Source organism: Leptodactylus fuscus, chromosome 7 (assembly GCF_031893055.1).
Source record: "Leptodactylus fuscus isolate aLepFus1 chromosome 7, aLepFus1.hap2, whole genome shotgun sequence".
In the NCBI taxonomy this organism is placed as follows: Eukaryota; Metazoa; Chordata; class Amphibia; order Anura; family Leptodactylidae; genus Leptodactylus; species Leptodactylus fuscus.
This window is the reverse complement of record NC_134271.1, coordinates 36,909,422-36,932,974: the sequence shown is the minus strand read 5'-3', so window position 1 is coordinate 36,932,974 and position 23,553 is coordinate 36,909,422. Positions and strand designations below refer to the sequence as shown.

The window sequence follows — 23,553 nt, the reverse complement described above, 5'->3', positions numbered from 1 at the left end:
ACTGCTACATCAGATGTAGCAATCTGATGTAGCAGAGCCGAGGGTGCACTAGAACCCCTGTGCAAACTCAGTTCACGCTAATAGAATGCATTGGCCAGCGCTGATTGGCCAATGCATTCTATTAGCCCGATGAAGTAGAGCTGAATGTGTGTGCTAAGCACACTCATTCAGCACTGCTTCATCACGCCAATACAATGCATTAGCCAGTGCTGATTGGCCAGAGTACGGAATTCGGCCAATCAGCGCTGGCTCTGCTGGAGGAGGCGGAGTCTAAGATCGCTCCACACCAGTCTCCATTCAGGTCCGACCTTAGACTCCGCCTCCTCCGGCAGAGCCAGCGCTGATTGGCCGAAGGCTGGCCAATGCATTCCTATGCGAATGCAGACTTAGCAGTGCTGAGTCAGTTTTGCTCAACTACACATCTGATGCACACTCGGCACTGCTACATCAGATGTAGCAATCTGATGTAGCAGAGCCGAGGGTGCACTAGAACCCCTGTGCAAACTCAGTTCACGCTAATAGAATGCATTGGCCAGCGCTGATTGGCCAATGCATTCTATTAGCCCGATGAAGTAGAGCTGAATGTGTGTGCTAAGCACACACATTCAGCACTGCTTCATCACGCCAATACAATGCATTAGCCAGTGCTGATTGGCCAGAGTACGGAATTCGGCCAATCAGCGCTGGCTCTGCTGGAGGAGGCGGAGTCTAAGGTCGGACCTGAATGGAGACTGGTGTGGAGCGATCTTAGACTCCGCCTCCTCCAGCAGAGCCAGCGCTGATTGGCCGAATTCCGTACTCTGGCCAATCAGCGCTGGCCAATGCATTCTATTAGCTTGATGAAGCAGAGTGTGCACAAGGGTTCAAGCGCACCCTCGGCTCTGATGTAGCAGAGCTGAGGCTGCACAAGGGTTCAAGCGCACCCTCGGCTCTGATGTAGGAGAGCCGAGGGTGCACTTGAACCCTTGTGCACCCTCAGCTCTGCTACATCAGAGCCGAGGGTGCGCTTGAACCCTTGTGCACACTCTGCTTCATCAAGCTAATAGAATGCATTGGCCAGCGCTGATTGGCCAATGTATTCTATTAGCCTGATGAAGTAGAGCTGAATGTGTGTGCTAAGCACACACATTCAGCTCTACTTCATCGGGCTAATAGAATGCATTGGCCAGCGCTGATTGGCCAGAGTACGGAACTCGACCAATCAGCGCTGGCTCTGCTGGAGGAGGCGGAGTCTAAGATCGCTCCACACCAGTCTCCATTCAGGTCCGACCTTAGACTCCGCCTCCTCCAGCAGAGCCAGCGCTGATTGGCCGAATTCCGTACTCTGGCCAATCAGCACTGGCTAATGCATTGTATTGGCGTGATGAAGCAGTGCTGAATGTGTGTGCTTAGCACACACATTCAGCTCTACTTCATCGGGCTAATAGAATGCATTGGCCAGCGCTGATTGGCCAGAGTACGGAATTCGGCCAATCAGCGCTGGCTCTGCTGGAGGAGGCGGAGTCTAAGATCGCTCCACACCAGTCTCCATTCAGGTCCGACCTTAGACTCCGCCTCCTCCAGCAGAGCCAGCGCTGATTGGCCGAATTCCGTACTCTGGCCAATCAGCACTGGCTAATGCATTGTATTGGCGTGATGAAGCAGTGCTGAATGTGTGTGCTTAGCACACACATTCAGCTCTACTTCATCGGGCTAATAGAATGCATTGGCCAATCAGCGCTGGCCAATGCATTCTATTAGCGTGAACTGAGTTTGCACAGGGGTTCTAGTGCACCCTCGGCTCTGCTACATCAGATTGCTACATCTGATGTAGCAGTGCCGAGTGTGCATCAGATGTGTAGTTGAGCAAAACTGACTCAGCACTGCTAAATCTGCATTCGCATAGGAATGCATTGGCCAGCCTTCGGCCAATCAGTGCTGGCTCTGCCGGAGGAGGCGGAGTCTAAGGTCGGACCTGAATGGAGACTGGTGTGGAGCGATCTTAGACTCCGCCTCCTCCAGCAGAGCCAGCGCTGATTGGTCGAGTTCCGTACTCTGGCCAATCAGCGCTGGCCAATGCATTCTATTAGCCCGATGAAGTAGAGCTGAATGTGTGTGCTTAGCACACACATTCAGCTCTACTTCATCAGGCTAATAGAATACATTGGCCAATCAGCGCTGGCCAATGCATTCTATTAGCTTGATGAAGCAGAGTGTGCACAAGCGTTCAAGCGCACCCTCGGCTCTGATGTAGCAGAGCTGAGGGTGCACAAGGGTTCAAGTGCACCCTCGGCTCTCCTACATCAGAGCCGAGGGTGCGCTTGAACCCTTGTGCAGCCTCGGCTCTGCTACATCAGAGCCGAGGGTGCGCTTGAACCCTTGTGCACACTCTGCTTCATCAAGCTAATAGAATGCATTGGCCAGCACTGATTGGCCAGAGTACGGAATTCGGCCAATCAGCGCTGGCCAATGCATCCCTATGGGAAAAAGTTTATCTCACAAAAATCACAATTACACACCCGATAGAGCCCCAAAAAGTTATTTTTAATAACATTCCCCCCTAAATAAAGGTTATCCCTAGCTATCCCTGCCTGTACAGCTATCTCTGTCTCATAGTCACAAAGTTCACATTCTCATATGACCCGGATTTGAAATCCACTATTCGTCTAAAATGGAGGTCACCTGATTTCGGCAGCCAATGACTTTTTCCAATTTTTTTCAATGCCCCCGGTGTCGTAGTTCCTGTCCCACCTCCCCTGCGCTGTTATTGGTGCAAAAAAGGCGCCAGGGAAGGTGGGAGGGGAATCGAATTTTGGCGCACTTTACCACGTGGTGTTCGATTCGATTCGAACATGGCGAACACCCTGATATCCGATCGAACATGTGTTCGATAGAACACTGTTCGCTCATCTCTAATTATTATTAGTAGTAAATGTGAGCTAGTATGTTACTTTTATTTTTGTTTGGTGCTTTATGCAGGGAACTTGGAAGCAGGGGACATGGGAACGCAGAGAGGAGAGGGCTGGCAACGTCTGCACAGCGTTGTGGAGGCTCCGGCCCTTATCCTAACAGGCATACTTTGTGATTTGGGTTTCCCCTTTCTTGGCCTCCAACAGTATAACGCTCAGTTTAAACATAGTACAATGTCCCACAGTGGCCCCTTCACACAGTATAATGTCCCATAGCCACCCCTTCACAAGGCATAATGTCCCATAGCAACCCCTGCAAACAGTATAAAGTCCCATAGCAGCCCCTCTTCATGGCATAATGTCCCATAAGTGGCCCCTCCATATGGCATAATTTCTCATAACGGCCCCTCCACACAGTTTATTGTCCCATAGTGCCCCTTCACAAGGTATAATGTCTTACAGTGGCTGCTCCACACACTATTAAGTCCCACACAGTATAATGTCCTATAGGGTGGACCCTGCAAATATTGCAAAAATTTCATGTTCGGCAGAACCTTAAATTTTTGGGATTCACGACCCACAAACTATTATAATGATCCAATAATGGCCCAAAATACACAGCTAAAAACACCCAAGAATGGCTAAGAGGAAAACACTGGACTATTCTGAAGTGACCTTCCATGAGTCCTGACCTAAATCCTATTGCATATCTTTGGAAGGAGCTGAAAAAATAAGGAATGTAGGCAAGTATAAAAAAAAATAAAAGGTGTGGCCACATAACCTGGTGTCACGCTTAGCAGTCACCAAGGGGGAAGTGAGAGAGGGATTAAGGGTGAGAAGAAAGGGAAGATAAGAAATAAAAGAGAGATAATAGAAAAGCAGGTAAAGGAAATCTGCGGCCCAGTGCAATTCTGGGAGTCAGACAGATAGGAGTCCTCTGCCCTAGACCCATGTCTCAAAGTCACGTGAAAAGTAGAATGCATGCCAGGGCATGCAGGTGGAGTTGACCACAGTCTGACTAGCACGAGTGATCGCTCCCAGCTCCTCATGTGGCTCCACCCACATAACCTGAGAAGGGGCCTCTGTCAACCTCCAAAACCTGGGTATAACTTGTCGAGCAGCTAATAAGAAAAATTTAAAAATTAATAATCAATATTCAATATTATTTCAAGAATATTTTGAGGTAAAAACTGAATGATGTTTGGTGGACTGTCTCCAAAAAGGAAAGAAAAGGGGATGGGAGAAGGGACTGAAAAGCGGGATAGGGAAAGTTGTATCAAGAGGGTCCAAAAAAAAAGGGTAAGCCTAGAAACTAGAATAAAACATGTAATACACAGGGTTGATAATGCAGATATAATAAACCTCAAAGATTTATTTACATAAGGTGGGGTGTATGCAAAGAAGTAATTTTGAATTTCCCCTGAGTTTCTTTCATATGTGCTCTAGGAACATGGTGTTGATAGTGGAAAGCTCTGACTTTTCACCATTGGTCTTTTGGAAAAGCTGAAAAAAGTTTTTGGAGTTAGATTGGGGAGAGCTGAGTTGGTTTCCAATAGGATAGTCTATGGTAGTCATTAAATGGGTTGTCCAGGAATTAATTACTTTTTTGCAAGGGGAGGTGAAAAAGCCATGGGATTCTTTTTTTGGGAGGCCCAAGGAAGTTACAGAAGAGTTGGCAAGTTTGTCTAAAAAACATTGCTGTCAGCAACATCTCTTTATGTGTAAACAGGGAATGTGCTGCCAACAATATGCAAACATACTGGGTCAAGTTGTCATATTATTCGCCCCCCATACAGCTGCCCATAGAGGTGAATGCTGAGAGTAGTAGTTAAAAAAAAACGCAGCAAAATCTGCAACAAAAAAAGCTGCATTTCCACAGCATGGGGCCTTAGCCTATTGTGAGAGTCAAATCCTCTAATCTTGTATTTTGGCAGCCATCTTGTACTCTTTCACATATAAATTGTATAAGTATATATTTTTCTGCTTAAGTCAAGGAGGCCCCTTGTTAGACTTTAAGGAATGTGATAATGAATGTTAATGCATAGGTTGCTAATCCTTATCTCTCAAGGGCCTCATTTTGAGAAGATGCAGCTGACTTTGTATATCTCTTATCTCCTTTACATGATGTATGGACACATAACCAACAAAAGTATTAATCTTATGGTATTTGGGCACTCTGTCATATTTTATGGTATATGAAGGTCACTTAGAGTGTGTATAGACACAGAGTTTATGTAACTTATTGTTAATTAGGTTGGAGCATGTCATCTTATCTCTTTTGCCATGATATATACTGTACATATAGACATAGTCTGGGATGTTAGCTCACACATAAGTATTTTGAATCCTTCTTTGTTTCATGGGAAAGTCCATCCCAGTTTGGAAAGTTATAATGAGCCTCAGCCAATAGTCATGTGCCAGGCTTATCTTATATCTCTATAACCAATCATGTTATACTAATTAGAATAGCCAAGCCAGCTCTTTGTCTGTAATGTATTTAAACTACCTTTTTCTTACAATAAAATTAGAATTCACTTGGTACACCATCAGCTGTGCGTGTGACTTCTCCAGGCCTGCGATCTAATCTCTAATTAGGACCTCTACAACATACGGAGGGATCCATTGATGTCCCTATCACTATGTATTCCTATGTATCCCCTATCCCAGGGGTAGGGGGTGGGGGTGCTAGTGGTAACCTTACAGTGAATACAGTGCAGTAATATTTTGTTACCTACAGGAGAGGTCTTCTGACATTTCCCATCTCTTCCCTTTGGACCGCCATGACCACATCATCCAGCTGTGACTTATCTCTGTAAAGTTTGCAACTCTTTGACTCCTCACTTCTCCACACACCCGACCCCCATAAAAAATGCCCCTTCTATTCATAATGTCCCCTATTGAACGCTTTTATAAATGTTCTTTTCACGCAGAATTATGCCTCACAGCGTCCCCTGCAGCCTCTATTATGCCCCACAGTGGCTCATTCAGCCTCTGTTATGCCTTACAGCGGTCCTTACAGCCTCTGTACATTACAGTCGAGACCCAGTAGCTATGGTGACCACTCTGCAGCAGAGTGGCTGCCATCATCTTTACAGACCCAGCATCCACGGTAATAGCATGGCGGATGCCAGGATGAGTTCGCTTGGACAACCTGTTCTCAAAGCCCAGGGCCCACTCATCGTACCACTCCTGCCACTGCAGAAGCTTCACTGCAGGAAGCCCCGCTGCAGGAAGCTGGCGGCTGCAGGAGTGGGGCAATGCTATGACCCTGTTCCTCCGCTCCCTTCCACCCCAACATTCAGACCACGGCACATACCCCATTTTCCTCCCAGATTTGGGGGGGAGGAAAGAGTGTCTTATATTCCGAAAAATACGGTAAACATTCTCTAAAACCATGTTACTTCTTACTTCCGTTATAAGGTTCTCATATTGCTAATTATAAGATGAAAGCCAAAGACATTACCAGTAGCAGAGTAAAAGACTGTGTTTACAATGTAGACAATTATTTATTGATCAGGCGTATGGCAGTCCTTTAACTCATGCAAGGGTGCTTGAGATGATAGATAGATAGATAGATAGATAGATAGATAGATAGATAGATAGATAGACACACATGTGGACAAAATTGTTGGTACCCCTCATTTAATGAAAGAAAAACCCACAATGATCACACAAATAACTTGAATCTGACAAAAGTAATAATAAATAAAAATTACATGAAAATGAACAAATGAAAGTCAGACATTGCTTTTCAACCATGCTTAAACAGAATTTAGAAAGAAATAAAACTCAAGAAACAGGCCTGGACAGAAATGATGGTCCCCTTAAAGGGGTATTCCCATGTACATAATCATATCTTTACTTGTAGATAATTAAAAGTTAAACATTTTTGCAAATATAAGTAATTAAAAATTCTGCAAAGTTTTAAAGATTTTCTCTAACTTTCTTAGTGGTGACTGTCTGTTATCTTGATCGGTTGCCATGGATACGACCACTAATGCAGAAACTTTCTATGGTCTGGGACTTGTCAGGAACCCAGCTATGATTGTCGTATTGTAGCTGGGTCATCAGGCGGGGACACTACATGGATCAGAAGATATCCCGGCCACAATAAAGAAATCATGACTGATTTTCTGACCTTAGAAAGTTTCTGCATTAGTGGTCGTATCCATGGCAACCGATCAATCTAACAGACTGTCACCACTAAGAAAGTTAGAGAACATCTTTAAAACTCTGCAGACAAACAGTACCGGCTCAACTCATCAGATCTCTATATGGTCAAGAACCCTGGAAGAGAATCCATGGCGTCCAAGCATCCATAACGGTGGCACACACATCCCTCAGGGACACCGTGAGGTCCTCCATGCACTGAATGTCTTCCACCTTGTGGACCCAGTGGCAAAGAGAAGGAAGGCAAGACGATTTCCAGAGCACTGGAATACATGCCCTAGCGGCGTTAATCATGTGCCGCAGGGCAGACCTGTCTGAAAGGTGGAAAAGGAAGAGGGCCGGCGTACAGGGAAGAGGAAATTGAAGGATCTGAACAATCAATTAGTGAACACCTTCTCAAAAGTGTGTGCAGGACAGCTCCAGAAGATGTGCAGAAGTGTCCCACCTAGTCAGGATCTTATAAACCGCCTCCTGATATTTACAAGCAATCAAACTCTTATGGGCAAACTCAAGGATTCTAGTACATTGCAAGTCCGAGAAGGACAGATTTAGGTCCGCCTCCCATTTAGATAGAAAGGAGTATCCATGGCCCAGAGGAGATCAAGAGCTGATAAAAGTCCGAGAGAGAGTGTCTGAACCATCCAGAATCAGACTAGGCCTTCTTAAAACTCGTGAGGGGCCTGTTATAGCCTGCAGAGCTGGGTAGCGAGGAGAGAAAATGGGAGAGCTGCAAGACCTTCCAAAGTTCTGGAGGAGGAAAATCCATATCTGAAAGTAGATCCCTGTGTGAACGCCAAGAATTCCCAGCACGAAAATGCATAGCCCTCTGCCTGCCCGCCTCGCGCCACTGCCGGAAGGGCCCTGGGGAGAGGTCCGCCGGGAAGGCGGGGTTACCTTGAATAGGAAAGAAGGGGGAGAGCTAAGGTGAAGTCTGCTCTTTACTAAAAAGGGGTTTGCACACCCGGAGGGTAGGACCAATGGTAGGGTGAGACCTCTGGGAGAGAGAGGGCAAGGAGTCCAACCAGGGAAGAAGGTGGAGGGGAGGACCGGAAAAGGCACTCTCTAGGGAGATCCATTGCTTAAAAGAGGAGTAGTGGCACCAGTCCAGGACTCTCTGAAGCATGCTGGCCTCATAGTACCTCCAGTCTGGCATTTTTATGATTGTTTTCAACAATGGAGTCTTCCGTGGTTGTCTCCAATGAAGTCCACTTTGTCTCAAACAACGATGGATGGGGGGCCACACGGTGGCTCAGTGGTTAGCACTGCAGCCTTGCAGCGCTGGAGTCCTGTCCTGGTGTTCAAATCCCACCAAGGGCATAAAACCATCTGCAAGGAGTTTGTATGTTCTCCCCATGTTTGCATGGATTTCCATCCCATATTCCAAAAAAGACATACTGATAGGAAAAAATGTACATTGTGAGCTCTATGTGGGGCTCACAATCTACATAAAAAAAAAACCAAAAAAAAAACGACAGATGGTGTGATCTGACACTGATGGTCTTTGAGCTTGAAGTTCACTTTTAATCTCTTTAGAAGTTTTTCTGGGCTGTTACCATTCGTAATATCCGTCGCTTTGATTTGTCATCAATTTTCCTCCTGCATCCATGTCCAGGGAGGTTGGTTACAGCCCCATGGATCTTAAATTTCTGAATAATATGTGCAACTGTAGTCACAGGAACATCAAGCTGCTTTGAGATGGTCTTATAACCTTTACCTTTAACATATTGTCTATAATTTTCTTTCTCAGCTCCTGAGACAACTCCTTCACTTCCTCTGGTCCATCTTTTTTTTTTTTTTTATGTAGATTGTGAGCCCCACATAGAGCTCACAATGTACATTTTTCCCTATCAGTATGTCTTTTTTGGAATATGGGATGGAAATCCATGCAAACTTGGGAAGAACATACAAACTCCTTGCAGACGGTTTTTTGCTCTTGGTGGGATTTGAGCACCAGGACTCCAGTGCTGCAAGGCTGCAGTGCTAACCACTGAGCCACCATGTGGCCCCCTTCCTCTGGTCCATTTTGAGTAGAGATGAGCGATCAACCACCCCACCCCCTCCATTCCTACCTTCTAAATTACTTAGGGTACGAAAAATCTATATTTACAGAAATCACCAGGGCACATTTTCTGATTTTCCGGTGACCTTTTATTTGCATAAGGAGAGAAACGGAATGTCACCTATACTAAATGCCCCACCCCATCCCATCATACTTACCTGTCTTCTGGTCTAGATCTTCTGGGCACAGGATGTCACTTCTTTTGGGTCGGAAAGCTGGAGTGCCTGACATGCACAATGGCCGGAACACCAGCTCTATTGTGCAGGCGTTTGCAGCACATACATCAAGAAGTGGAGGTGTCGGTCACCCAGAAAAAGTGATGTCCCATGCCCAGAAGATCCAGATTGGAAGATAGGTAAGTATGATGTGTTGGAGGGGGATAAGTTGGTTAGGAAGGGTTAGTAGTGGGAAGGCTAGCTAGAGAAACAGGTAGGGGCTGTGAGTGAGAAAGGAAGGGGGAAGGAGTGAGAGAGGCAGGTGGAATGAGTCAGCTCTGAGTGGCGTAAAGCATCATGGTAGTTGTAGGAAAACAAGACTGCACAGATGAGGAAGATGCACATGTAAAGAAATGCAGAAGAGAAATAAAGAAATCACTCAAAAGACTACTAAAGGAATTTGGTTACACTTATTATCCTAGCACCGTGATGGCGAACCTATGGCACAGGTGCCAGAGGTGGCACTCAGAGCCCTCTCTTTGGGCACCCATCCGTGGAACAGATTATACTGTGCAGGGGCCACCTTGGAGCAAATTGTACTGTGTGGGGACCACTGTGCAGCAGATTACACTGTGTGGAGGCCACTGTGGAACAGCAAAATCTGCAACAAAAAAAGCAGCTTTTTCATAAAATGCGGTCTTAGCCTAAAGGTTTCTATATGAGCAGTAGACTTTGAACGTGCATTAGTAATACTTAAATAGTTTAGAAAATCATCAGAACTATCACAGAGTTTTCTCCTTTATCATATCATGTGATGAAACATCTCTCTTGCGCAACCAGTCCTTTGTTGACAGTCTTTTTTACTGTTTTTTTTTTTGTGGGGATTTTTACAAATCAAAAGTGCACAAACCACTGCAGCAACTTTTTGCTAAGCTCTGTAATGTCGGAGGGGAAGTGTCAGACAACACAGACACAAATACATAGACACAACCCGTCATTCTAGCCTCTGATCCAGAGGTATAGGCCTCCTTGGAGTATCAGAGGAACAGCAAAGAGAGAGCATAGAGGAATGGAGGTAATGATTTATATAGGAGAATGGACTGCTGTTGTGGAAGAAGGGGCTTTTCTTTTTCCTTGGCATAACTTGGGAGTCAGTAATCTGATTTTATCTGCTGCAGGGACATGGAGCTCAATAACATAGCTGCTTCACTCTGTTATGCCTAGGGCAGTGATGGCAAATGTTTTAGAGACTGAGTGCCCAAACTGCAACCCAAAACCCACTAATTTATCACAAAGTGCAAACATGGCAATTTAACCTTAATAATTGCACACAATTAAAGACCTGCAAAATATGGTCATACAAATGGGGCTTTATAGAGCTTTCTGTTCCACTGTGACGCCCACACAGTATAATCTGCTGCACAGTGGTCCCCACACAGTACAATTTGCTTCACAGTGGCCTCCACACAGTATAATCTGCTCCACAGTGGCCCCCATACAGTACAATTTGCTCTATGGTGGCCCCCACACAGTATAATCTTTTCCACAGATAGGTGCCCAAAGAGAGGACTCTGAGTGCCACCTCTAGGACCCATCACAGGCTTAGGGCATTACACCCAGACAAAAGATCTTAATGTACAAAAAAACAGGACTAGCCTGGCCTCTGCGTCCCCTGCGTGCCAGCCCTAAACTAATCTACGTATTAGATTTCTGGTTTATTTTATTTTAACCACTTCATAGTCTAGCCATTTTTCCTGGTTCATGACGGGTACAAGTTTTAAAGACTATAACTTTTTTTAATTTATGTTATTCAAATGATATTTCAGGGCTTTAATTTATATATATATATATATATATATATATATATATATATATATATATCTGAATAAATGTATCTAATGTTTTTTTTTTTTTTTTTTAACCACTTCAGTACCAGGCCAATTTCTGGTCCAGGACCAGACACACTTTAGTTTTTTTTTGTATGTGCAGTTTTCTCATATATCTCATTCAATTAATTTTTGTGTCTTTTTTTTCAGGGACACATAGGGCTTTATTTTTATATTGTTTTTATTTATATCTGGGAAAATATAGACAAAATAGGAGGGAAATTGTGTTTGGTTTTCACTTTTCTTTTTTTTTTATTTAATAACACAAAGTGCTACTGAAAAACTTTATAAAATAGTTTTTCCTCTCCGTCACGGTAACTTTTATTTTGTACGGTGTCATCGGGGGTGGGGCTATAACCTATAATAATGGCGTTTCATTTGTGTATTATTTTACTTATTTTTTGAAATTATTTTCTTTACATTTTTTTAAAACTTTTTTATTAATTTTTTATTTTATTTTTTCAGATTGTGTCCCCATAAGGTCATAAGGGACCTTTGGGGACATCTGATCACTTCTTTTTTTGTATTACAGACTGAGTTCCCCTGCCACTGGGGCTAGTACATTTAGCCCCAGTTGCAGGAGGAATACAGCCTCCTGTATGCTACTATACACCTTAGTAGAGCTGATCTGGGTCCTGTAGGATGCAGCAGCTCTTGTAAGTAACTGAGCCTGGCGGATCACGTGACTGCCGCATAATAAACCTTCTCTGCCTTCTCTCTGGGAGCTCTGGCTGAAGTTACAGCCACCTCCCAGTTTCAGCAGCTGCACGATCATGGGCAGCTGCTGTGTTTCGATTGGACGTACCAGCAGTGGTGAACCTAGCCTCTCTGCTGCCTGAGGCGGATGTTCAAAAGACACCCCCCCCCCGGGTATTTAGTCTGGGGTGGAGGGGGGGTGATCATCTTTTGATCATCCACCTCAGACAGCGGGAGGGGGGGTTGGGGGAGCTAGCGGTAACATTACAGTAAATGCAATGCAGTAATATTTTGTGCAGTAATACTTACAGGAGACGTCTTCCCACATTTCCCATCCCTTCCCTTTGAACCGCCATGACCACTTCTTGCAGCTGTGACTTGACTCTGTAAAGTTTGAAGCACAGACATCCTTGACTCTTCACTTCTCCATGCACCCAACCCATATATATATATATATATATATATATATATATATATATATATATATATATATAGGTTTGAACCAGTGCAGGAGAGCAGCAGCTCTCCTGCGTTAGTTTAGCAAAAGAAAAGTTTAAAAAAAAATCGCAGAGAATGAATGAATATAATAAATAAAAAAGACAAGCCAAATGAATCTTCATTATGCAGATGATGTCATCCTATAGGAGACTGCACTACAATTATCTGCTACATGACTGCCAAACAACCACCAAAATGGCAGAAAACACATCTAATTACATATGCAAAAATCCATCCAATCAGCATGAAGGGTTTAGTGTTAGGGTGAATACTTAGCATTGATTGGACACTCTACTTGTCCAAAAAAATGGCAATTTAAGCTTATGGAGATTGTCATGACTAAGTAAAAAGCCACAGAATAAGTGTGTAGAAATATCTACGGTGCTAATGGGGAGAGGAGAGAGACCCCCTCCCCCGGGAGGCGGCTTCCCTGTAGAACAGCAATAGTACACCTTCCAGCTCTTCCAGGTGTTGGGAAGTTGAGCCAGGCCTTTATTCTGACTGTCAGTTTGCAGCAGCAATGGATGGAGAATTGATTTGCACTGTACCTTATGAGGTTTTTACCTTTCTCTGGATGGGGGAGGGGGATTGCAGGTTGAACAGGATGGACATGCAGTGTGTCTCTTTTGATGCCATTTCTGCAACATTTTGCCGCCCCCTCCGGAGAGCCACCCGAGGTGTCATTAGAGTTGTGGCGCTGTGTACCGGTACGTCCTATCAGAACAAGGCAACTACTTTCTGGATGTATAAAGTCAATGGGCAGTCCATAAGTGGTTAAATAGAACAAAGCAATTAAATCAACACTGTCTGCAGATAGCATGAATAGAATGGTGAAGCAGAAAGACTATATGTTAGGATCCTAGTACAACAATATTGGACTGTTAGTCCCAGGCAATCAGAATCCCCCACACATCAAAGCAAAACAGCACCAAGTGACCAATGCTCTCCAAACTGGAACGGAACCAGGCCCCAGAGGTCTTCGCTAGAGCTCATGATGGTGGAGCTGGACTTTCTTCTGGGACCCAGAACCTTAACCACCCAGAGATCGTCGCCCACTTAGCGCACCACAAGTTGCAGTGGAACCCGAAAACCCTAAAACCACTCACCTCAGTGGGTGAAGGAACAGGAGAAGCTGGTCAGCAGAGTTGAGTGCAGTGCTAATTATCGACAGGGGATGGCGGAAGCACCACAGGAAAGTCGTACAGGCCAAGTCAGTACACAGGAGGTCACATAGAATCCAGAGGTAGTTAGGACATAGTCAATCAAGCCGTTTTGGTGCACAGGAGGTCACCAGGTAACAGGGGTTGCAGCAGAAGAGTTGTCAGAAGAGCTTGGGTCATACACTGGCGGTCATGAGGTGTCCATATCAGAGGTCAAGTAGAGGTCTAGGAAGCAAGCAGGGTCATACATGCAGGCCAGGAAAACAGGAACACAATACGGAGGCAAGGAGAGCAGGACAGGCAGAAGTAAGAGCACAGAGTGAGCTGATCCCCAGAGAACTGAATAACCAGCGGCAGGCCAATGCCAGAATGAGGCCTAAATAACCTCCGGCCCACCACTGACCCTCCTGACCCTGGAAGTATGATTTTGGTCCCAGAAGGAGACGGAATCCCCCTCAGACTATTCCAAGTCTCCTCCTCTAGGGACCAGAAGCACCGGACACGGCTCAGAAGACAGATTGGCCTGGCAGCCTCCGTGCAGTGCAGTGGAGGCACCGGCCTGGAGCTCTGACACCATACCTTCCTGCTCCACCGTTCAAACTGCCACTAGTTACTGTATGTCTGCAGCTTGGTGCAGACCTACTGCATTGAGCTAAGAGTAGTTGTTTGTTTTTTAATTTATATGGCAGAACCAGCATGTGGGGGCCATTTGAAATCATTTTACGCATATACTGTTGGGGAAGTGGGCAGAACATTACCCTGTGTGGGGTCACTGAGGAGAGTACTATATTGTATGTGAGTAAACACGGGAGAGCATAATACTACTGTATGTCAAGTCCACTAGGACAAGACTATATGGGGGTAGGGTCACTGAGAAAGCATTACACTGTGTGAGGAGGCCACTAGGGAAGCATTTATAGTGTATGTCCACTGAGGAAGATAGTATATTGTGTTAGTATGGGGGCACTATGAAGAGCATTATAATATGTGTGAGGACCAATGCTGAAAGCATTACACTGTGTGGTGCTAAATATATATATGTATACTGTGCTAAATATTGGATCAAGTGTGGGGGTGGAGGGTGGGCAATGGGGAGAGCATTATACTGTGTGTGAGCCATTGGAGAAAGCAATATTTAGTGTGTATGTGTGAACAGCAATGAACTATGCAAAAAAATTATTTTGGTTTCTAAATGTTTTATTTTAGGAGCCAATGGCTCCTCGATAATTTTTTTAGTCTGCAGCACTGCAGAGTATGAAAGACAGGAGGATAGGTCATCAATATAAGATCAGATAGGCCATTAGGCCGGGTTCACACGATGTCTTTTGGCACGTAATGTGGCACGTAGACGCCGCGGGAGCTTTTGTGGGCCGTATACGCTCCCATTGTTTTCAATGGGAGCCGGTACCGTATACGTGGCGCTATTTTGCGGCTGTGATTTTGCGGCGGCCTCAAAATAGCGGTGCGTATAGGGTCCCTTAACTGTTCTCAGCATTCTCTTACACCTGAACTATACAATGTAAAAAGCCCGAAGCAGAACGCTCCTTACATTGTGTAGTGGCCAGGGTATTTCAGCTCATTTCAGCTCTGTATAATGCTGTAGTCTTGCACTGTACAGAACCTTTTGCTTCTGACTACATACACCAGACCTGGGTAATGTACGGCCTGCGGGCCACATCTGGCCCTCTGACTACTTCTGTCCGGCTGCATAGCTTTTGGAAGTTTGTTCAAGGACCTGTGATGATGTCATCACAGCCTATCACCAGGATAGGCTATGACTTGTTAGTGGGCGGAACCACACGGGACTGCGTGCTTGCTGCAAGCTGCTGGCAATGGAGGCTGCTGGATGATAAAGAAGAGAGACGAGACAGCATGTGTGAGCAAGAGGGAGAAACTAGGGGCAGATGTAGGGGGGCAGTTAAATTGAGGGCAGATGGAGGGGGGACATTAAACTAGGGGGCAGATGGAGGGTGACATTAAACTGGGGCAGCTGGAGGAGAATATTAAACCATGGGGGGTAGCTGGGGGGGACATTTCTGCCTCTAGTTGCCCCCAGTTTAATGTCCCCCTCCAACTATCCCCACAGTTTAATTTCCCCTTCCAGCTGCCCTAGTTTAATGTCCCCTCTAGTTTCTGCTAGTTTATTACTGGGGCACAAGGAAAGGGACTTAATACTTTGGGACATTTGGAGGGAAACGTAATAATGCGGGGGTGTATAATGTTAGGGTGACTGTAGGAGGATTAGACTTTGTGGGGGCACATGGAAAGATGATTGAGAATGGACGGAGTCAGCGTAGAAGTTGGTGGAGCCAAATTTGCTGTGAGGCTCATGGCCCTCTAGAACCGTTACAATTTCTCACGGGGCCCTATGGGAAAATGAATTGCCCACCCCTGACATACACTATATAGTTCCTGGGGTTGTCTACAGATTCCTACTGATCTGACACTCATGACCTATCTTAAGGAGGCACTTAATTGTTCAAATAAAAACGCAGCTGACTCCTAGAAACCCCTTTAATTTTTCATGGCAGAGCAAATGTTTATGATTCCCATGAAAAAGTAAATTATACTACATTATAAATCTATAATATATATTATACACTGTAATTTTTTTGTAAATGATACTGTATGTATACTATATCATGCATAGTTCATTACATATACTAAATAATAAACATATACAATTTAATATTGTTAATACTATAATTTGATGATAATTTAATAGGATTATGAAATGGTATGAATGGTTGCACCACATAGTGAAAATCATGTGTTTTAATGATGAAAAGTATCTTGTTGAACACCTGCTTCATCCACACATATTTTCTCAAGTCAATCTGTTCACATTTTCTATATTAGTTCAAGGTTGTCTGATAACAGTTTCCGATACTCATTACTTATTTACAATTCTATTTTAACTGGCAATTTCAGGGTATATAAACTGCACAAAACCTGTTCATGCCTCACTTATCACTATGGCATTTCTGTGGATTCTGTCCTGCCTTGCCCTTCTAGGGGGTACCTATGGTAAGTAGAGGCATGTCAGTACTACAATACTTATTGGATATTACTAGTTCTTTCCATGTATACCTATTATGTATTCACTCCTCAGGCTGTGGTGTACCAAGCATCAAGCCAGTCGTATCTGGTTATGCCAGGGTTGTGAATGGTGAGAATGCAGTTTCTGGATCATGGCCATGGCAGGTGTCTCTGCAGGTATGTACTATGAAATTATTTTCTATATTGTTACCTATTTTAATACCTTGCAGTAGAAGATTTATTTATTATTTGATACAGCAAAGTGAAAAAGCTGTTAAAAACACAAGCGTTTTTGGGATTGTTTCTTCTGCATTTCTACAGCGATTTACATAGAGTATTTTATAGCTGTGGCAATGGAAATCCACTTATATGCAGTAAACCTCCATTGACTTAATCCATTCAACGCACTAACAGTATAATATACATATTTACCAGACATTGCTTTTTGAAGTTATCATGGATCTATATTTTCAACAAATTATATTCATATCCAAAATCTAATTATTGGCTGTTACATTGTTTATTTATCGTTGTCGTAGTATAACTAGGAGTAAAAATATCAAATATATGCAGCATAATATGAATAGTATACTTCACAGACTAAAAAGTAGAAAGTAACTCAGCCTGAAAAGTGGTGAAGAAAAATATTACTTTAATAAGATATATTACAAAGTTTCTACTTTTCACCAGCACCATTCAATAATGTAAAGTTAATTATAACAACTGCGGCAGAATTACTGCACAAACCCGGGCACTCATGTTTGATCCATTGCATGTGAGACTAATCTTGGGTTCTACCCTGCCCAAAAAAAAACCAAGGGTCAGCATTAGCTTTCCAGTTTTAGGCTAAGGCTCCACGTTGCGGAAACGCAGCTTTATTTGTTGCAGATTTTGTTGCGTTTTTTTTTTATTGAGTGGATTGAGCAGAAGGGAGACGTATCAGAGTTTCCTATGTATTTCCCATTCCTTTTGTAGCCATTCCTGGCTTTGACTCAAAAAAAAGCGCAGCAAAATCTGCAACAGAAAAACCTGCGTTTCCGCAATGTGGGGCCTTAGCCTTGGAGAGATTTTTGAGGCAAAAGACCACCTCAGATTCCTCTCTAACTTCAAATGTGTGAACATACTCATAATTTCCCTTCTGTAGATCAGGCTCCAGTCTCCTTTTCCCAGTCTTATTGGAGGAATTTAAAGTCCACTTGTTTATCTCTGCACCCCATACCTTAGTTTTTAACTCAGGGGTAGGCAACCTTCGGCTCTTCAGTTGTGGCAAGACTACAACTCCCAGCATGCATGCTTGCTCTGCTGTTCTTGGAATTCCCATGGAAGTGAATGGAGCATGTTGGGAGTTGCAGTTTCACAGTAGATTGAGAGCCAAAGGTTCCCTACCCCTGCTTTAACTCATAGCTAGAGATGAGGAGTAGATTCGATATTTGTTTCGAGTAGAGCCTCAATATTTGACTACTCGATCAAATATCGTATCCCATTATAGTTTATGGGAAAAAATGCTCATTTCAGGGGAAACCACTATTCGACTAAAGTAGAGTCACCAAGTCCACGAGTAGCAGGAAGAGAGTGTTTAGGAGGAGCGAAGTGCAGTTGAGGAGTGTTGAGGAGGAGCGCTGTGCAGTTAAAGCGCACGGACCCCATAGACTATAACAGGATCTGTGTGCTTGCAGCGCACTGCCCGCACAAATGATTTGTGCGGGCAGTATGCGGCAAGCACACGGACCCCATTATATTCTAAAGGATCCGTGCGCTTTAAGTGCACAGCGCTTGCAGTTGCGCTGATATTCCGTTGGGGAGGTCCTCCTGCGGACTCCTTCCGAACGGGAGGCAAGTGCTAATGTGAACTGGCCCTAAAAGCAAAGTGGAAGGATTAGGACATGGCACGGGGAGAATGATAGACCCGCAGGATAGTATTGCAGCATCACTCCTGCAGAACCAACGTTGATTGGCTGAATGCTATACACTGTATAGGATTCAGCCAATCAACGCTGGTTCTTATAGGAGGGCAGATAAGGGGATTCAAAGTAGAAAATTGTAAACAGAGTAGAGATAAGGACATATAATAAATGTCCTTATCACATATAATAAATGTTCTTATCTCTACTCTGTTCACAATTGCTACTTTTAATCCCCTTATCTGTCCTCCCTTTTCACTATTTCTTCTCACTATAAGTACAGTCCTATGAAAATGTTTGGGCACCCCTATTAATCTTAATCATTTTTAGTTCTAAATATTTTGGTATTTGCAACAGCCATTTCAGTTTGATATATCTAATAACTGATGGACACAGTAATATTTCAGGATTGAAATGAGGTTTATTGTACTAACAGAAAATGCGCAATATGCATTAAACCAAAATTTGACCGGTGCAAAAGTATGGGCACCTCAACAGAAAAGTGACATTAATATTTAGTACATCCTCCTTTTGCAAAGATAACAGCCTCTAGTCGCTTCCTGTAGCTTTTAATCAGTTCCTGGATCCTGGATAAAGGTATTTTGGACAAACAATTCAAGTTCAGTTAAGTTAGATGGTCGCCGAGCATGGACAGCCCGCTTCAAATCATCCCACAGATGTTCAATGATATTCAGGTCTGGGGACTGGGATGGCCATTCCAGAACATTGTAATTGTTCCTCTGCATGAATGCCTGAGGATTTGGAGCGGTGTTTTGGATCATTGTCTTGCTGAAATATCCATCCCCGGCGTAACTTCAACTTCGTCACTGATTCTTGAACATTATTCTCAAGAATCTGCTGATACTGAGTGGAATCCATGCGACCCTCAACTTTAACAAGATTCCCGATGCCGGCATTGGCCACACAGCTCCAAAGCATGGTGGAACCTCCACCAAATTTTACAGTGGGTAGCAAGTGTTTTTCTTGGAATGCTGTTTCTTTTTGGACGCCATGCATAACGCCTTTTTTTATAACCAAACAACTCAATTTTTGTTTCCAAAATGAAGCTGCCTTGTCCAAATGTGCTTTTTCATACCTCAGGCAACTCTATTTGTGGCGTACGTGCAGAAACGGCTTCTTTCTCATCACTCTCGCATACAGCTTCTATTTGTGCAAAGTGCGCTGTATAGTTGACCGATGCACAGTGACACCATCTGCAGCAAGATGATGCTGCAGCTCTTTGGAGGTGGTCTGTGGATTGTCCTTGACTGTTCTCACCATCCTTCTTCTCTGCCTTTCTGATATTTTTCTTGGCCTGCCACTTCTGGGCTTAACAAGAACTGTCCCTGTGGTCTTCCATTTCCTTACTATGTTCCTCACAGTGGAAACTGACAGGTTAAATCTCTGAGACAACGTTTTGTATCCTTCCCCTGAACAACTATGTTGAACAATCTTTGTTTTCAGATCATTTGAGAGCGGGCTGTCCATGTTCGGCGACCATCAAACTTAACTGAACTTGAATTGTTTTGTAGAAAGAAATAGTCCAAAATACCTTCATCCAGGATCCAGGAACTGATTAAAAGCTACAGGAAGCGACTAGAGGCTGTTATCTTTGCAAAAGGAGGATGTACTAAATATTAATGTCACTTTTCTGTTGAGGTGCCCATATTTTTGCACCGGTCAAATTTTGGTTTAATGCATATTGCGCATTTTCTGTTAGTACAATAAACCTCATTTCAATCCTGAAATATTACTGTGTCCATCAGTTATTAGATATATCAAACTGAAATGGCTGTTGCAAACACCCAAATATTTAGAACTAAAAATGATTAAGATTAATAGGGGTGCCCAAACTTTTTCATAGGACTGTATATGGTTAGCCAATGGCGTGGAACATGTTTTTACACTTTTTGGTATGTTTTTAAGGAATATTAATAAAAGTGAAGTTTTACTTATTTATAAATTCCTATGGGTGGATAAGTCAATCCTCCTTCTGTGAACCAAAGTAGCAACATCTGCAGGTATTCTCAGAATTCTAGACAAGTAATCATATCTTATAGCAATGCAGTTAAATGGATAACTGCAATAAGTCAACCTCTTTAAGAATCAGAAAATGGTTGCCCTACTGAAGGTGGAACATGATCTTTCTTTTTCACATTTCACTGAACTCAAATTTTATTGCTCGTCAAAACTCTTCTATCAAAGAAAAAGTAAGCCATTTTAGGCTAGGACCCCATTGCGGAAATGCGGTTGAAAAAAATGCTGCGCTTTACATTACCAGCAAAGAGAAGGCTGGCAAATCCCACAAATTTTTTAAAAACGCAGCATATCAATTTTACATGCGGAAACATTTGTGTATTCCCTATACATTAAAAAAAGGTTGTAAAACAGAAGAGAAAAATGCAGCAAAAAAACTGTGAAAAATGCTGCATATGCATATGTTTTCTCCCAGTCCCAACATTCTCATTTTGCATACCAACCTTTTGTGTGGTACAGTATCAAAAACCTTTGAAAAGTCCAGATACACCACATCTACTGCATTACCCATGCCCAGCCTTGAACTGACCTCTCATAGAAGCTGATCAGATTAGTCTGACAGGACTGATTCCTCATAAACCCATGCTGATTGGGCGTTATAAGATTCTTTACATTGAGATACTCCAAGATACCCTGTTTCCCTGAAAATAAGACAGCGTCTCATATTAAATTCTCTTCCGAAATATATGACCTGTCTTATTTTCGGGAGATGTCTTATGCAGTGGCTGGAGCGGGGGACAATTGGCAGTCATGCCGGCGAATCCCCCACTACCAGCACCTATCTAGTCTTCTCTGCACTCCTATCCCCCTTCTTACTTTCCTGTATGTCTCTTCCAATACTAGTGTGTCTATTGGTATTTAAACTTTAACAAAAAGTTAATTTATAATTAGAAATCTTTATATTGTTTTTAATATTTCCAGGACAACACCGGATTCCACTTCTGTGGTGGTTCTCTGATCAACAGTCTCTGGGTTGTCACTGCTGCTCACTGTGGTGTCACGTAAGTATATAGAATTAATTCTATAGTAAAACAACTTTGCACGTGCCGTATAATTCAAAAACTTTTCCTGAAGTAGCTAGAATGGTCACACATCTTTTCTTTACAGAACCTCCCACCGTGTCATTCTGGGTGAATACGACCGATCTTCCAATGCTGAGCCTATTCAAACTAAAACTATTTCTAGGGTAAGCAGAACAATGGAAACATGTCCGTCAAGACTGTTCATTTTATCTCATAAATATCAATTTCTAAAAGGTGATTTCAAGACAGACTTTTTTTTTAAATAGGTCTTCAGACATCCCAATTACAGCTCCTTTACCATTGTAAATGATATCACTCTTCTGAAGCTCACCAGCGCTGCTACTTTTAATGATCGTGTGGCTCCTGTGTGCATTGCTGCCTCTAGTGATGCATTCAATGGAGGAGAGAGATGTGTGACCACTGGATGGGGCTACGTAAATGCTGCAAGTAAGAAAATGCTAGATCATTACAGATATAAGAATGCTAACCTGTAATAGCATATAGGCTCTTATCTGACATAATAAGCAACCTCTGCTGAAACCAAGAGATACCATGACCTCACTTGGATCTCTTGAATTATGAAGTCCTACTGTATACAGTTTTTAATATCATTTTTTCTTCTAGCACAAACAACCCCAAGCAAACTGCAGCAGGTGTCTCTGCCTCTTCTGACCAACACTGATTGTCAAAGATACTGGGGAACCAGAATCCACAGCACCATGATCTGCGCTGGAGCATCTGGAGCCTCCTCCTGCATGGTATGACATTATATATACCAAGTCATGTATTGTCTATTGGTTACTTTAATCACTTACTGGAAAACATTTCAACCATTGCAGACAAATGTGACAAATTTGTTTACTATGTTGGCAGTAAAGGGGTTTTCCAGGACTTATTAATTGATAGCCTATCCTTAAAACAGATTATTAATGGTAGATGAGTGGGACTCAGCAGATTATCTGTTTGAAGCGGCAGTAGTACACCTTGAGTTCTGCTTCCATTTCACAGGTCACGTGACATCAAATTCATCAGTCAGCAGCTCAGTCCTATGCAAGTGAATCGGCTAAGCTGTGAATACAAATGTACCGTTGCAATACAAATGTACAATAATGTGCTTAGTAAGAAGTGAAAAGTTTGCAAAGTTCACCCAAATGATGCAGCTTTTTTTAAACAGCTGAGCTGCAAACAGGCCACGTGACGTTACATCACAGACTGTGAGAAGGAAGCAGCACTCCCTTTAGTGCCACAGCTGCTTCTCTTGTCAGAGGGGTTCTGGATGTTAGATCCCTGTCGATTTGATATTGTTGATCAACGCTATGAATATCTCATCGTTATCAAAATCTCAGAATAAATATGTAGGGCCACTATTCTATGTTTGTTTTCTTCCTACCCTTCTGACTACGCACTATCGCTAGGTTCACATTAGCATTCATCCGAAAGATGGAGAGCCTGTCTGCTTTAAAACGGTCACCTGAAGATGCCCACGGACCCCAACGGAGATCCAACGCAGATGTGAACCTAGCCTTAGTATATTCAATGTTTCATTTGCTGACTTTACTCTTAACTCTGCATCTGGGGTTCCTCAGGGGTCAGTTCTAGGTTCTCTCCACATTCCATTGATCTAATATGATCTTCCATAACCTGAACTTCCCATGCACCCTACACAACCACTTTATACTTTTAAAGGAATCAGTTTAATTGTAATGAACATATTATTAGCATGTATAGTAGGAGAATGCATTTATGCATCACAAATGGAGCTACTCAATCTGGCTACTTGTGTGTGACAAATCTGTAAACATACACTAGTAAAAATAAGCCATTGATTAACTAAAATAAGCCAAAAAGTAAAACTTTTCTCTGTTCATCAAAATTTTTAGGGTGACTCCGGTGGACCTCTTGTATGCCAGAGAAATGGAGCTTGGACCTTGGCTGGCATTGTATCCTGGGGAAGTTCTACTTGCTCTACATCCACTCCTGGAGTTTATGCTAGAGTCACTGCTCTTAGATCCTGGCTCGATCAGACTGTTGCTGCCAACTAA

At 43.3% G+C, this 23,553-nt stretch overlaps 1 protein-coding gene across 1 annotated transcript; it reads left to right on the top strand.

Moving 5' to 3' along the window:
• Positions 1-16,487: 16,487 nt before the first annotated feature.
• LOC142212601 (chymotrypsinogen A-like) lies at positions 16,488-23,553 on the top strand. The gene is made up of 7 exons (XM_075280565.1): positions 16,488-16,539; positions 16,625-16,728; positions 21,411-21,490; positions 21,597-21,675; positions 21,778-21,958; positions 22,136-22,269; positions 23,392-23,553. The coding sequence occupies exons 1-7, from the start codon at positions 16,488-16,490 to the stop codon at positions 23,551-23,553; spliced, it is 792 nt and encodes a 263-aa protein (XP_075136666.1).